Genomic DNA, 14,320 nt, shown 5'->3' with positions numbered 1-14,320 from the left:
TTTGAGAGTGAGACATATTATGTTACCGCAAACTTGTGGCTGACGTTTTCGTTTCATCTTTTTCAACCGGAAATAAAATGCAAATAGAAAAAGTATGAGAGAAAAAGTTTGGATAAGTTGATGGGCATGTAATTTTATGGTTAAAAAATTTTATTTACTTGGGGTAGTTTGTTCGAATGGTTAGTGTTTAGTGTTAAGTGTTCGGTAATGGCAAATGGGCGATTTTTTGTGGATTATGTTGATAGCCGGAGTACGAGCACACGAATAGACGTGTCACCGTCAAGCTGCGAGCTTAATGGAGTTACGGAGGAGACAGATGAGGGCTCTAATAGTCTACAAGTACGCAGGTGCAACAGCAAAACCGATCAGGCTACACAAACCCCCGAAAATATTGCCAAGGAAACGAGGAATTTCCGATTACGTTCCCTCAAACTTCATCTCAATGTTGCGCCGACAAATCTTAATCTCAGGTATGCGAAAATTTGGTAATTAATTAAGTAAAAATTTGTTCTTTATCACCATCAGAGCTTTTAAATTGTATTTTAAAATATTGCGGGAAATCTAAAACACGAAAAATTACATTCTCATATTGGGAAGACCGGCGCTCTATGGATCCCTTCAAAAATTTGCTAAAAAAAATTTTTTGTAGCAAAGTTATGATGAATTAATTCGAAATAGATCGAAAAAAATTTGTACCCGATGCTGATTCCACTACAATTTTAAAACAATAAAATAAAATTTTCAAAATCAAAAATTTATATTATCTCAGACTTAAAAAATAACTTTCAAACTATAAATCTCTTATTTCCAACGTAAACAAAATCTAACTTGTAACAAACTTCCATTAATTGCAATAAAACAATAAAGTTTTCGAGTTCTCTGATATTAAGAAGTACAAAAATTGTTTTCAAACAAGACACCGAGAAATTTAAAATCCGACCCCCGGTTGATTTCTTTCACTTTTCCCCCTCAAAATATTTTTAAGTCAAAACAAAAATATTTCTGTTTCCACATGACCTCATAATTTTCAATCGATAATTAAAACCCTATTGAAAAAATTTCATTCAATTTCCACTAAATAAATAAAATTAAACTCGAGTGACAAATTCCCAAAACTGGTAAGAACACAACTAACCCATACGAAAAAATATATATCCAGGAATATATGCCTAAATTAGCATACATACGACAATACTAAAGATATATACAATTTTGCCAGATATATTTTTTCCTGCGGGAATAACTGATAGCAAGTCATGTGTATCAATCGGAACTAATAAGATAATTGATCCCATTCAACAATTCATTAATTAGTCCACTGACTATTGATCACTTAGGAATATGCTTTATCACATATATATTCATACATCTGTAAAGATCATGTAGATAGAGTAAGAGTCAGACCGCGATAACAAATGAGAATAGACCGAGATCATAAATGAGAATATATGTTGAATGTAATTTAATCAGTCGAGAGCACATTGGTCATGAAAGTACCAAGTTGCTTGAATTCCGAAATCGATCTTGACGAAATAACGCTACTCAAGCAACTTAACTCCATTACGAAGACGCTCATCTACAACTGCACGGTCTGCTCAGTTAAGTTAAGTTCAGTTCAGTTCAGTTCAGTTGAGCTCAGCTGGACTCAAGAGAGAACGTTCTTGTGTCATGTTAATTCGAGTTTATCCTTTATATATCAACACAAGTTATAGTCGTCTTAAATCCATACTCAACATTACTCTCGGCAGTCTACACTGCTACAAACTAAACTCGACTACTGTAGAATCTCTCCTCCGGATTACGGAACTCACAAGTTTTTAAACTTCCGGGGGTGTTGATAATACGAACAAATACTGGATGTTCAGTTTCGCGTAATTTCATTTTTACTGAGACCATAACTTTTTTAATTACTAGTAAGATTAATAAATACTTATTGAGTTTTCATAGTTTTGTAAAAAGAACAAGACGTTTTTTAGCTCTGATTATCTCTGGTACTAAGTAATTAGTAATAAGTAATAAGTAATTATTTTTTTGTCATTTCGTGAGAGAGAAGACTGGGAATTTATGTAATAAATCGATCACTGGTACAATACATTATTCAAACAATTTGCTCATTTTTTTTTTGCTATACAGTAATCCGATAGCTCGTGAAAGTTTTAAAACTAATTACATCCAGCAGCTTTAAATGAAACTTCCGAATGTCTGATTATTTTAATGACTATAGATTTGCTGAATGTCCAATTAAATTTCAATAATTTTTTTTTGTAGAACTTGAGAAAATTTTTAAATCACTAAAAAGTTTTTGTCCAAGACTAAAAAAAATGTGAAATAGAAGTTGATACATTCAAGTGCTGGTATAAATTTTTTAGATTTTTGAGCCTCAAGTTTCTAAGATCGGAGAAATTCTTTGGAACTTTCATTTGAAATTTTGTAGAAAAAAATTATTAAAGATGCGGCAGAAAAATTATAAAAAATTCTATGGATCGAAAGCTTTAATTTGATACCCAACAAGTAATTTTAGTAAAATTAAATTTGAAAAAAAAATGAAGAATATTTTTTAAGGGAAATTTGTAAATTAGAAGACACTGGGGTAGAAATTCAATAGAACTTTCAACAAGTGATGAAAAAAAACTTTACAGGTTCTTACAAGGAAGATCAAAGCGACGATCATTGGCGGCAAATGCGGTCGCGACGGAGCAAAAAGCCAGCAAAGTTCTGGGATTAGTGTTCTTCACATTCGTTTTCTGCTGGTCGCCTTTTTTCCTCCTCAACATTCTCTTCGCTGCGTGTCCTGATTGCGCGGTGCCCAACCACGTGGTGGACATCTGCCTCTGGCTCGGCTACGTCTCCTCCACAATCAACCCCATCATCTACACGGTCTTCAATCAAACGTTTCGCGCCGCGTTCATACGACTGCTCATGTGTAAATGCTCCAGGTAATCAATACTAATCAGCACCCACTATTTCTTCCTTTTCCTCAATGAATAAAGAAAACTGGTCCCTCTTTCAATCACTAATTGATTTATTTATCTATTTATTTATTTAAATAATTTTCCTATAGATCAGCACGACTGCCACGATGGCGTTCAGTTACCGAAGGACGCGGTGCACTGGGGATGTGTACACCTAGTGCATTACCTCTAGCAATAAGTCTTCAAGGTACACCACTACTAACACCCTCAACTATTCCAGCAGTAACACCAGCGTCTGGAAGTTCTTATGTTACGATGGTTAATCGGACAACATTTAATTCTCTAACACGTGATACTTTTATTGATGATGAGTGTGACCATAAGTGTTAAATTTTTAAAAATAAAATATATATATATATGTATATTAGAGGTGTGCGAATAATTCGTAATTACGTAAAATATTCGTAAATTTCTGAGTTATTTGAAAGCGTTCGAATTTAAAAATTCGAATTATTTGGAAAAAAAATTTTTATAATTTATCATGTCCCAGGCGGCACAAAAAAAAATTGTTGACTTTTTGTTAAGTTTAAGGCAACAATTTGTTAGAGTGTAACTAATTGTTAACATAAAGTTAACAATTTTTTTTTGTGCCGCCTGGGGTGGATTAAAAATTTCATGTGCGAAATTCAAACTAAATATTCAAATTTGAAAATTTATGAATAAGAGTTATTTGAAAAATTCGATATTGATCGTAAGTTTTAAAATCATTTTAAAAATTTGAATTATTTGTACAAAAAAATTTATAATTTATCACGTGAATTAAAAATTTAATATTAGAAATTCAAACCGAATATTCAAATTTGAAAGTTGGCGAATAATTTAAATTGATTATAAGTTTTAAAATTTTTTAAAAAATTCGACTTAATTGCAGAAAAAGTTATCACATGCGAATTGAAAATTTAATATTAAAAATTCGAATTCAAATCAAATAATTCAAAAAATTTATGATTGATCTGAAAATTGACAAATAATTCGAACTATCCGATTTAATTCGGACACTAATCGGACACCCTTCGTATATATATAAACATTAAGACATTGAAACCCTTTTCAATAAATATAAGTGTCGTTAATAAAATGACCCATGAACAATAAAATAAAAAACAAAATCCACTCCGTAATTGAAAGCTGATGGATATCATAAATCATTACTTGAGCTTATTTGTTTGTTAACTTTGTTAATGGGATAATTTATTATCCTAGTATATAAATATGTATATGTATGTGTATAAAAATATGACTATTGTTTATTTGTCTAAGATATGTTTACTGGCTGGACAGTATTTAATTATAAATTTTTTATATAAAAAAAATATTATTGGTAGAGGGTGTGGGAGGGTCGGCTCGATCATACTTTTTGTTAATTTATTTCGGCGGACGAACAAGCGATTTTTTGTAAGTCTAGATGTTAATGAAAGTGCGTCGCGGTCATTAAAAATAATGAGATCCATTGGGAAAATTTTTTTTCTTTGTAATGTAAATGAGAAAAATAAAATATATTTGTTATGATCGATAACGAGTGAAATTGTTTGGTGTGTGCTAATGGTTTTGTTTTCGATGCTTCGCTCCGGTCATATTTTTTTCGCGGAGCAAATCAGTGGATTATTTTACCACAAATCTTTATGTTTATGGAAATATAACAATAAAGAGTTTAAATTATGAAAATCTTTGTCATTTTTTTCTTTCTATTAAATGTTTTTTTTTTTTTTTATGTATTAATTTTTTGAGTTTCAGAAGATTTCTGGTCCTCTGATAGTTTTACTGTCAAGAGTGTTCCTGGCAGCTATCAAAATTTACGAAATTTTTTTCGAAGTTCTCTATTTTTTTCTATCGACTTGAAGTAAAAATTATTTTGGAAACAAAATTCAAATTATAGACTCAGAGTAGAAATTTTTTCTAATATTTGCAAGGGTCGGATGTCTCAGTATTTAAAATTTATCAAAGGAAATAGAAAATGAAATCTGATGAAATCAACAGAGATTTGATTGTTCTAAAATTTGAGGTCTATTCAGATTTATATAAATCTTAGATCTAAAATTACTTTGAAACTTTTTTTCAGGCCTCAAAATTTTTTTTTAAATACAAATTTTGAATTTTTTTAGATATGATCGACGTAAATGTAATTAATGAACGCATTTTTATTATTGGACTATGATACTGAAGTTTGCAGACGTCTAATAATTTTTGGATTTTTTTTTTAGTCGATAAACCATAAAAAAAAAAATATTTGAAAAAATTGCACCTGTAGTTTTTTAAATTTTCTACATGTGCGTATTTTTATTTTATTTTTTTTGCAATTAATTTGTTGAGAAACAAAAATTCAAAAATTGTTAAATGTCTGCTATTTTCAGGATCATAAGTTAGCCAACGTCTAATAAAGTTTTGATTTTTTTAAAAACGATGAATTATAAAAAAAAAAATATTTGAAAAAATTGCACCTGTAGTTTCTTTAATTTTCTACACATGCATATTTTTTTTTTTTTTTTTTTAATAAAAAATACAAAAATTATTAATTGTCTCCAAGCTTCGGGATAATTGATCATTAATAATTAAATAATCAAAAACTTATGCTTTGGATTTCAGTTCTGCTTGTAATAGCAAAGCTTCAATAAATTTGAACACTAAAGCCCGCGGTTTTGCAATCGTGACTTTCAGTAATTCAACCAATTTCCGTTGTATTAAAGCCGGTATTTTTTAATCCACGGATTTAAAAAACTAATAAATTTCCTCCTCATATGTCTATTTAACGACAACCATACAACCCGCAATCCGTAAATTCAAAATAAAAGCATTCAAAAATAAAGCTATAGAATGTAGAGCAAAAGTTTTAACTTACGGTCGCTCCTTACACTTGTCTCGTAAACTTAAACTCGAGTGACTTCCGCTTGGGCTTAAAACTTAAAAAACTTTTTAAAACTTTCACAACACTTAAGCTTCATTTAATTTACCGCACATTTTTAATTACAACACATTATTTATCACTAATTATAAATTTATCACTAGTAAAAAATATTCCCGTCTTGTTCTTTACAACGGTTACAACTCGGTGACAAAAATTAACAAGTGGCGCTGCAGTTATTTCTTTTTAAATTATAATTTTTAATGAGTGTGAATGTAGCTGCCAATTGTGAATTTTTAAAATTTCTAAAAAAGTCAATTAAACATAAATCGAATAAAATTTAAAAATTGCGCGCTTGTAGAATTTAAAAATCAGTGTGTGAATTTCTTTTATGTTTATATTTTTAATTAATTAATTCGTTTGTTTGTAATTTAAAATTTGTCTCATGTCTGCTACTTCACACTTATAAATTTTTAGCGCCATCTTGATTAATTTGAAATAAAAAATAACCGCGAAATTTAAAAATACTTATTTTAATCAAATTTTATAAAAATAATTATTAGAACACATGTATATACATATATAATATAATATATATATACATATACATAATATATATATATATATATATATATTTGAATTTAAATAGAATTTTAAATAAAATCTATAAATAATCAAATATTTTCACTATTCAAAAACCAACAAGTCTTTGAATTTATTTATCAAAATAATATATATATATATATATATATATATATATATATATATATATATATATATATATATATATATATAGTTTACCGTAAAAGTTTTTTATCAGAATTTACTGAATAATATTGTATTCAATGAATAGCTTCGTCAATACTAATGCTCGGTATTCAATCGAATGTTTGTTGTGGTCTCGACAATGTAGAGTTTTGTTGTCAGAAAACCGTAAAAAAAAATTAACAATAAAATTTTTTCATTATCCATAAAAAAAGTCAATTTTATCTATTTGATATCCCATTTTATTTTATTTTTTTTAATGATAAAGAAAATAATTAAAAATTGGATAAAACAAATTATTTAAAAATCAATAAAATAAATTTGTACACATTTTAGTTTTATTAAAGAAAAAAAATCTCCAATGAATTAATCATTTGCAATTAATTATATAAGCTTATATTATTAATTAATAAATGTTATCATTTAATTGTGATCATAATTATAATAATTATAATTAAAATTTAGTCCTCTACCAACGCGATACAATAAAAATATTATTATATATAAGTTTATTTATGTGAAGAAACTTAATCGCCTCATTAATCACGTCTACGCCACGTAAATTTAGCGCGAACAGATTCCAGAGGAGCAACTGCTGCTGTTGCTGCTGCAGCAACAACAGGTGAGGGTACTGCTTGTGGATGCAAATACATACAACCGGGTTTCGTACAAAATGGATGGTACTTGCATTGCTGTGATGGATGCGAGAATACGCATCCTAACTTAGTACAAGATAACCCGAACTTACATTTGGGATGTTTGTATGCACATTTATCACCAAATTTGCATGCGGGAAACGCGCTGTGAACAAAAAAGTTATTTATTTATTAATCAAGAGCTAGAAATTTCCCTTAATTTATTTATTTTTTAAATATATAAATTAAAAATATAAACAATCGACTATAAAAATATAAGACAGTAAAAAAAATTTTAAACCAAGAACTGTAAGTTTAAATCTTCAATTAATTTAAGGGCATTCTGAGACAATACCGCCCATTTTTTAAAAATATTCAATGACTTTCAACTGTCATCGTATTAAAATTTTATTAATTAATTAAAAAAAAAAAATGTGATTAAAATTTCGCCGAAATGTAGATTTTAAAAAATATTACTTACAGTTTTTAATAACTAGGAGTTGAACGAAATTTGCTGAGTAAATTCTAGCCCACAAAATTTGACATTTCGAATCATTGACATGAAGATTTTATTCAAATTTATTTAACAAATTTCGTTAAACTCTTAATTAATAAAAACTGCAAGTAATTTTTTTTTTTCAAATTTATTTCGACAAAATAACGACGTATTTTTTTCAATTAGTGGTTTGACTTTTTTTTAAAAAAGAATAAAACAAAAATTACCTGCAAGGAACTGGCGGATGTGTAAACGCACACTTGTTTCCTAGAGTGCAGTTCGGCCAATAGCGACACTTGTCCCTCGACTTCTCAACCAAAACCGCCGACGACCCGATCGGGGACTTTTTCCCCACACATATGACCGTCGACATCACGCTCTTCGTTTTCTCTGGCGACGGCGACGGTGACCGCGTGTAAACAATTGGACTGAGTTTTCTGCGTTTACGCGGCGTCACTTGATCGGTTACTAAATTGTTAATATTATCAGTGCACTGATTCTCATTATTTTCACCAGTCTCACTCTTCTCCTGATCCTCGTTCTCCACATCCTCGAGGTCTTCAGTTACTTCTGTGCTGTTGAAATTTTCCAGCTCCAAACTGTCCAAGTTGCTGTCGATGTTGTCGATATTGTCGTCTGTTTCGTCCTGTTCGAATGACATTTCACTATTGATGAAGGATTCACTCTGACTGGTACTCAGTACTAGTTGGTCATCTTCGTTCACCTGAAAAATTAATTAATCAATTAATTAATTAATTAATTAATTACTTAAATAAATAATAATAATAAGTTATAATAAAATAATAAATTACCTCCATTTCTAAACCATCGTCATCTGAATAATTTTGTTCTTTATTAATATTATTATTATAACCATTAAGTGTGACTAGAAATTTTTGATTGTCATTACCGCGTTTAAATAATGACATTACGACACCCATTTGTTCATCAGTAACAGCTCTAGGTACGTCTGTAATTATAAAAATAAATAAATATATAAATATATGTACATTAAAGTCCAATTGACACTCATATTACTTGTAAATAATTTTTAAAAAATTTTTTATGTACAAAAAATTTGAGATATTTAAGAAAAATTTTTTTTTATAAATTTTCAAAATTATTTTTTTGAATAAAAATAAAAAAAGTTTCATAAAATTTGTTGTATATATTTTTTAGAAAGTATGTAAAAAATTCAGTATTACAAAAAATTTATTAACTATTTTTATTGTAGTTACAAATAAAAAAAAAATTTTTTTGATAAAAAAATAAAAATTCCAAAGTTATCTTATTTGCCAGCGAACGCCCACACTGTGAAAAAATTGCGGAATGAATGCAGATTAAATCCGGAGTTCTTTTAACGGGAGTTTATTTTAGTATTGAAAAAATTAACTCCAAATTTACTCCGTATGCAGGGTAATTTTTTTATGAAACTCCAGAGCCAGTGGCGGGAGAATTCGGATTTAAATTAAATCCGTAATCACTCCGAATTCACTCCCGATTCTTTACAGTGCATATATATAATGTTTATATATTTAAAAAAATATATACTTACATGGTTCAGGTTCTATTTGATTAGTATCTGAAGTAGTCAATTCAACTTGAATTTTTTCCATTACTAATCTTTTCGTTGCATTCAAATGAACCGAAAAATTTTTACCACTTGCTCTCATATTCATCGGTTGCAAACGTTTTAATACTGGCTTTTTATCCTACCACATATTAAATTACATTAGAAATTATTTCCTCATTATCTATTAATTAAAATTATCCCAGGCATGTGGCCAAAAAAATTTGTTTACTGCTACTACTTAAAATTTCCATTAATTTTTTATCGCCGCCATCACAATCCTCACTAACGCGCAGTTCATTTAATCAACAAAATAAATAACAAAAGTTTTTTTTTATTGCCCACATACCTGCGATAATTAAAAATAAAAAAATACATTTATTTAAATATACATAAATTATAAAATCCATTAACTTATGATGTAAATTAACAAGGATAAGTGACCATAGACAATTTAAACTAAATTAATCATCCATTATTTATTATCTTCCATATATATTACAATTAAAATATATTTTTTAAAAAAACTTTTTAACAAATTTTATAATTTATTTATTTAAAATTTTTTTTTTAAACGACAAAGTCCAAAATAATTTTTCTAACAAAAAAAAAATAATTACTCAGTCATCTAGTTCAATTACTCATAAATATCACTCACTATAAATATATATATTATATATTTAACTTTTCAGAACTTAAAGTCTAATGATTTTTAAAATAAAACATCAAAAAATTCAAAAAAAAATGCAGAGCATGCAGATTCCTGGCAATTAAATAGAAAGAAAAAACTAAATTGGCCTTAGTCGTTTAAAAATCACTCGCAAACATCAACAAGATAACAACAAACATGATTTAAATAACAAACATCATCAAAACATACACCTGCGTCTACTCACCAGTAAAGCAGGCTCCGGATTTTTTTGTTTAACGACAGACTGATTTGCTTCTGCGACAGCCCTCAGTAGCAGCGACTGCGTGGCCCTTTTCTGGGCCGGCTGAAGAGGTTTCAGTGGCCGGGGAGTGACGATGACTTTGCTCGCGATAGCTTTGTCTTTATCTCTAGCTCCCTCTTCCTCTTCGTCTTCCTCTTCAACAGTTTCTTTGGCCAACTTCCTGGGGATCCCCTCGAGCTGATCCGTCTTGCGCTCAGCCTTGTCCGAGTTATTGACGGCAATGATCCTCGACTTGACGGGTCCTACCACTTGCTCTTCCTCTTCGTCTTCCTCTTCTTCTTCCTCTCCATCAATTTTTCCCTCACCGAAAGTATCGGGCACACGATTTTTAACTCCCAGCCTGCCGAGAGCTATAAATTTACTCTTGACCGGTCCCAATCTGCTCCTGACATTTCTCACTTCCTCGACTTTATCTTTGAATTTACCTCCAGCTTTAATCTGTCCCAGTCTGTCTTTGACATTTCTCTCAACTCTGTCAGTCCTCCTGTCGTCTTTGCTCGGCTTCTTGTCCGCAGTCCTGCGGTAATCAGCGGCATCAGCAACTGCGGAAGTCGGCCGATTCTTTTCATCTTTCACTCGCTTGTCGTCAGTGCGACGTGAGTCCCGTCTGGGCTCGTATAGTCTCCTGTCGACTCTCTTGTCTAGTCTATCGGTTTGCCTGCGATCAGCTTCACTCCTTTCCCTGTCAGTGCGTCCAGCTTCGATCCTCTCCCGTTCATTCCGGTGGACTTCAAATTTATTTCTCGCGCACCCGAGTCTCGTTTTCACGGAAACAACGGAAGTTATCCGGGGTTTATTTACGCAGGACTTTAATTTTTTGCCATCAGCTTCATTGGATTCGAGTTCCTTGGTATCAGTTGTCTTCAATCGCTTATCTGGTCTATCAAAATCATCTTCGACGCTTCTTTTAGTACTTTCACAAATTTTATCTTTGATTACTTGATTAATTTTATCAGCAGGTTCTGTAAACTTGTCAGGAACTGCATCAGTTGTTTTAGATTTTACTGAATTACCTGGACTGGGTCCTGATCCTCGACTTTCCGGCTCTGGACTGAGCTCTAGTTCTGAAGTGACTCTAGATCTAGGCCCTGGACTTAAACTCGGACTTACTCTAGACCTCGGACTCAAACTGACTCCCGCCTTTGGAGTTGGACTCAAACTTGGTACCGATTTAGCTGCCGGATTTGAACTGACTCCCGCCTTTGGAGCCGGACTCAAACTGAGACTCGGTCTTGCTGCCGGACTTGAACTTACAGCTGAAGATTTCGAATCTTCAGGCTCGTCCTTAACTTTCAGATCATCGCCAATTTTTTTCTTGCGTTTTTCCTCTTCCTGCTTGACGACAACTGTCGGGACGAACTCCCTCTGAGCCTTTTTCTGCTTCGCCACAGTAACTTTCTGCAATTTTTTCAGCACTTGGTCGTGCAACCAGTCGACAAACGGTGTCGTGCTGTCTTCCAGAAATAAATTCAAGTCTTCATGCATCTGCTGTCGGGTTTTCTTGTTTACTACCATCACCAAAATGTAATCAGGCAGTTCTTCGTCATACCGGACACCCAGTTCTAAAAGTTTCGCTCTTATCGCGCTCTGAAAATAGGTTATGCTGCTCATTAAACTTTTTCTAAACTAATTGTCTATACATTTATAATTTATTACTCTACTAAGTCATAAAAAAAATAATTAAACTCACCCGCAGCTGATTTGTTACTTCGATACCTCGCACGTCCATTGTAATTATTATTTTTATAATTACAATTAATAATTAACTCCTTTATTTTAAATTTGATTATTGTAACTATTATTATTAATTAACTGAAGTATTTAAATGGTAGAACTCAAATTAAAATATCTTGCCGTATAATTAACATGATTAATTAGTTTGAATCCTAAACTTGAAGACTGATTTTTTTATTGACGATTAGTGGAAGAAAAGGTTATAAATGTATATAAATATATGTGATACACAAAGTATGTTCTGTGTATTTTATCAATTGATGGTAAAAATTACCGGGAATTGATAAGAAAAATTTCTGCTTTTGAAATTTCGCGCCAAGATGGCGCTACTGCGCGTCGCTGTATTCGACGTTTAAATTTTTGCTAAAGTGGGGGAGGGAGAATGAGTCGCACAATCGATTGGTTTGTATCAACTGGCGGTCCAATAGCGGCAGTCAGTATCATCCACAATAGCAGTAGTAGTCCAGATCCTTCTTTGTTCTTTACATTTGAATTGAAACCCAGATTGCAGTGGCGTCGAGTAATTATCCATTAAATTTATGGCTCGTAGTGATTGTTTAATTAAAATGTGCAGTGTTTGAAAAATTTTAATTGTGCAAAGTGTCTGTGGTGTTGTTAAGTGTTAAGTGTTCAGTGCTAGTGTAAAGTGTTGCTGATGGCTGATGCTGATACCCTCCAAGTTCCTGAGCAAAATCATCTGGCATCGTCTGGTGGGGAAATAGCAATTAAGTGACGTTTTTTAGCTGGAATACACTTGGAGCAATTTAATTCAAATCTCCAAGTGTATTAGGACACCCTTCTGCATATTATTTTCCCGCCAAGGTTTGTTCAAACACTCAAGTGTTTTTTTTAAATATTTTTCGGCTTGCAGGCACACCGTCAAAAGTAAAAATTTCAGAAGTATACCAACTTCAGAAACTCACAGTTAGGAATGTAAAAAATAAAGATGGTTCATAATTCAGAATGACAAATCATCACCTTGTCAAAAACATCGAATCTCTAATCTTTATATCAACACATACTCAGAATTTACAATATTCATTCTTTCGTAATAAAGAATTAACAATATTTAGAATGACAATATTTCAGAAATCCAATACTTCCGAAATATTCAAACTACGAACGCCAATTCTTCAGAATTACATTTTATACGAATGACCATTTTAGTAAAATTTTCTAAGCTTTGCTGACAGTCGGTATTACAGACTTTCCCTATGAATTTACCATTATCATGTGAGTGCTTTGGCGGATTGATTGGGTTTAAAAAATTTGTATGACTCGTTATGTAATAATTATATATGAATTTTACGAGTTTAATTTGTATGAAACGATTATATTGAATGTACTGAATTAAGATAGAAGTGCTATTTGTGGCCAGTAATAATTAAGTTCTAATAACTCTCTAATCATGAATAAGTGAAAATAAGTGAAGATTTACTAATGCCAAGTGCAAACCGAACCACTAATTTCAAAAAGTGGTTCGGTTGGCACTCAGAATTAGTGAATATTCACTTATTCATGTTTAGAAAGAATAGTTGAGTTATAATTATTTAAGCTTCAACATAAAATCGTAAGATTAGTGACATAATTTTTTTAACACATACTAATAAACAATATAATCTCATCTGAATAGAAAAAATAGAATTATCACCAGTTAAATTTTTACGAGAAATCCCAGAGACATACCATTGAAATTCTATAGAAAATATAAAAATTATAACCAGTTAAATTTTTACGAGAAATCCCAGAGACATACCATTGAAATTCTATAGAAAATATAAAAATTATAACCAGTTAAATTTTTACGAGAAATCCCAGAGACATACCATTGAAATTCTATAGAAAATATAAAAATTATAACCAGTTAAATTTTTACGAGAAATCCCAGAAACATACCATTGAAATTCTATAGAAAATATGAAAATTATAACCAGTTAAATTTTTACGAGAAATCCCAGAGACATACCATTGAAATTCTATAGAAAATATAAAAATTATAACCAGTTAAATTTTTACGAGAAATCCCAGAGACATACCATTGAAATTCTATAGAAAATATAAAAATTATAACCAGTTAAATTTTTACGAGAAATCCCAGAGACATACCATTGAAATTCGATAGAAAATATAAAAATTATAACCAGTTAAATTTTTACGAGAAATCCCAGAGACATACCATTGAAATTCTATAGAAAATATAAAAATTATAACCAGTTAAATTTTTACGAGAAATCCCAGAGACATACCATTGAAATTCTATAGAAAATATAAAAATTATAACCAGTTAAATTTTTACGAGAAATCCCAGAGACATACCATTGAAATTCTATAGAAAATATAAAAATTATAACCAGTA

General features: G+C 30.7%; 2 protein-coding genes across 10 annotated transcripts in view; one reads left to right on the top strand and one right to left on the bottom strand.

The window, feature by feature from the left end:
- The window catches only part of LOC130671535 (5-hydroxytryptamine receptor 2A), a 47,595-nt gene extending 43,399 nt beyond the window's left edge, over positions 1–4,196 (top strand). For 8 of the 9 annotated variants that reach the window (XM_057475490.1, XM_057475489.1, XM_057475487.1 and 5 more), the window contains 3 exons: positions 246–470; positions 2,640–2,936; positions 3,062–4,196. In XM_057475490.1, coding sequence (XP_057331473.1) covers positions 246–470; positions 2,640–2,936; positions 3,062–3,302 — 763 coding nt within the window. In that variant the 3' untranslated portion in view covers positions 3,303–4,196. Of the gene's footprint in view, positions 1–245; positions 471–2,639; positions 2,941–3,061 lie in introns of those variants that run through there. The other variant, XM_057475491.1, reaches the window with a different exon arrangement.
- Positions 4,197–6,880: 2,684 nt separating this feature from the next.
- On the bottom strand, positions 6,881–12,157 carry LOC130671383 (zinc finger CCCH domain-containing protein 14). The gene is made up of 6 exons (XM_057475247.1): positions 11,921–12,157; positions 10,174–11,817; positions 9,263–9,419; positions 8,520–8,677; positions 7,935–8,431; positions 6,881–7,377 (listed from the first exon to the last, which is right to left on the bottom strand). Exons 1-6 carry the CDS (start codon positions 11,957–11,959, stop codon positions 7,116–7,118), a joined length of 2,757 nt encoding a protein of 918 aa, XP_057331230.1. The 5' UTR covers positions 11,960–12,157; the 3' UTR covers positions 6,881–7,115.
- Between the last annotated feature and the right edge of the window lie 2,163 nt (positions 12,158–14,320).

This window comes from Microplitis mediator, chromosome 7 (genome assembly GCF_029852145.1).
Source record: "Microplitis mediator isolate UGA2020A chromosome 7, iyMicMedi2.1, whole genome shotgun sequence".
NCBI classification, from domain to species: domain Eukaryota; kingdom Metazoa; phylum Arthropoda; class Insecta; order Hymenoptera; family Braconidae; genus Microplitis; species Microplitis mediator.
Note: the sequence above shows the minus strand (reverse complement) of the source record. Positions and strands in the feature narration are given on the sequence as shown.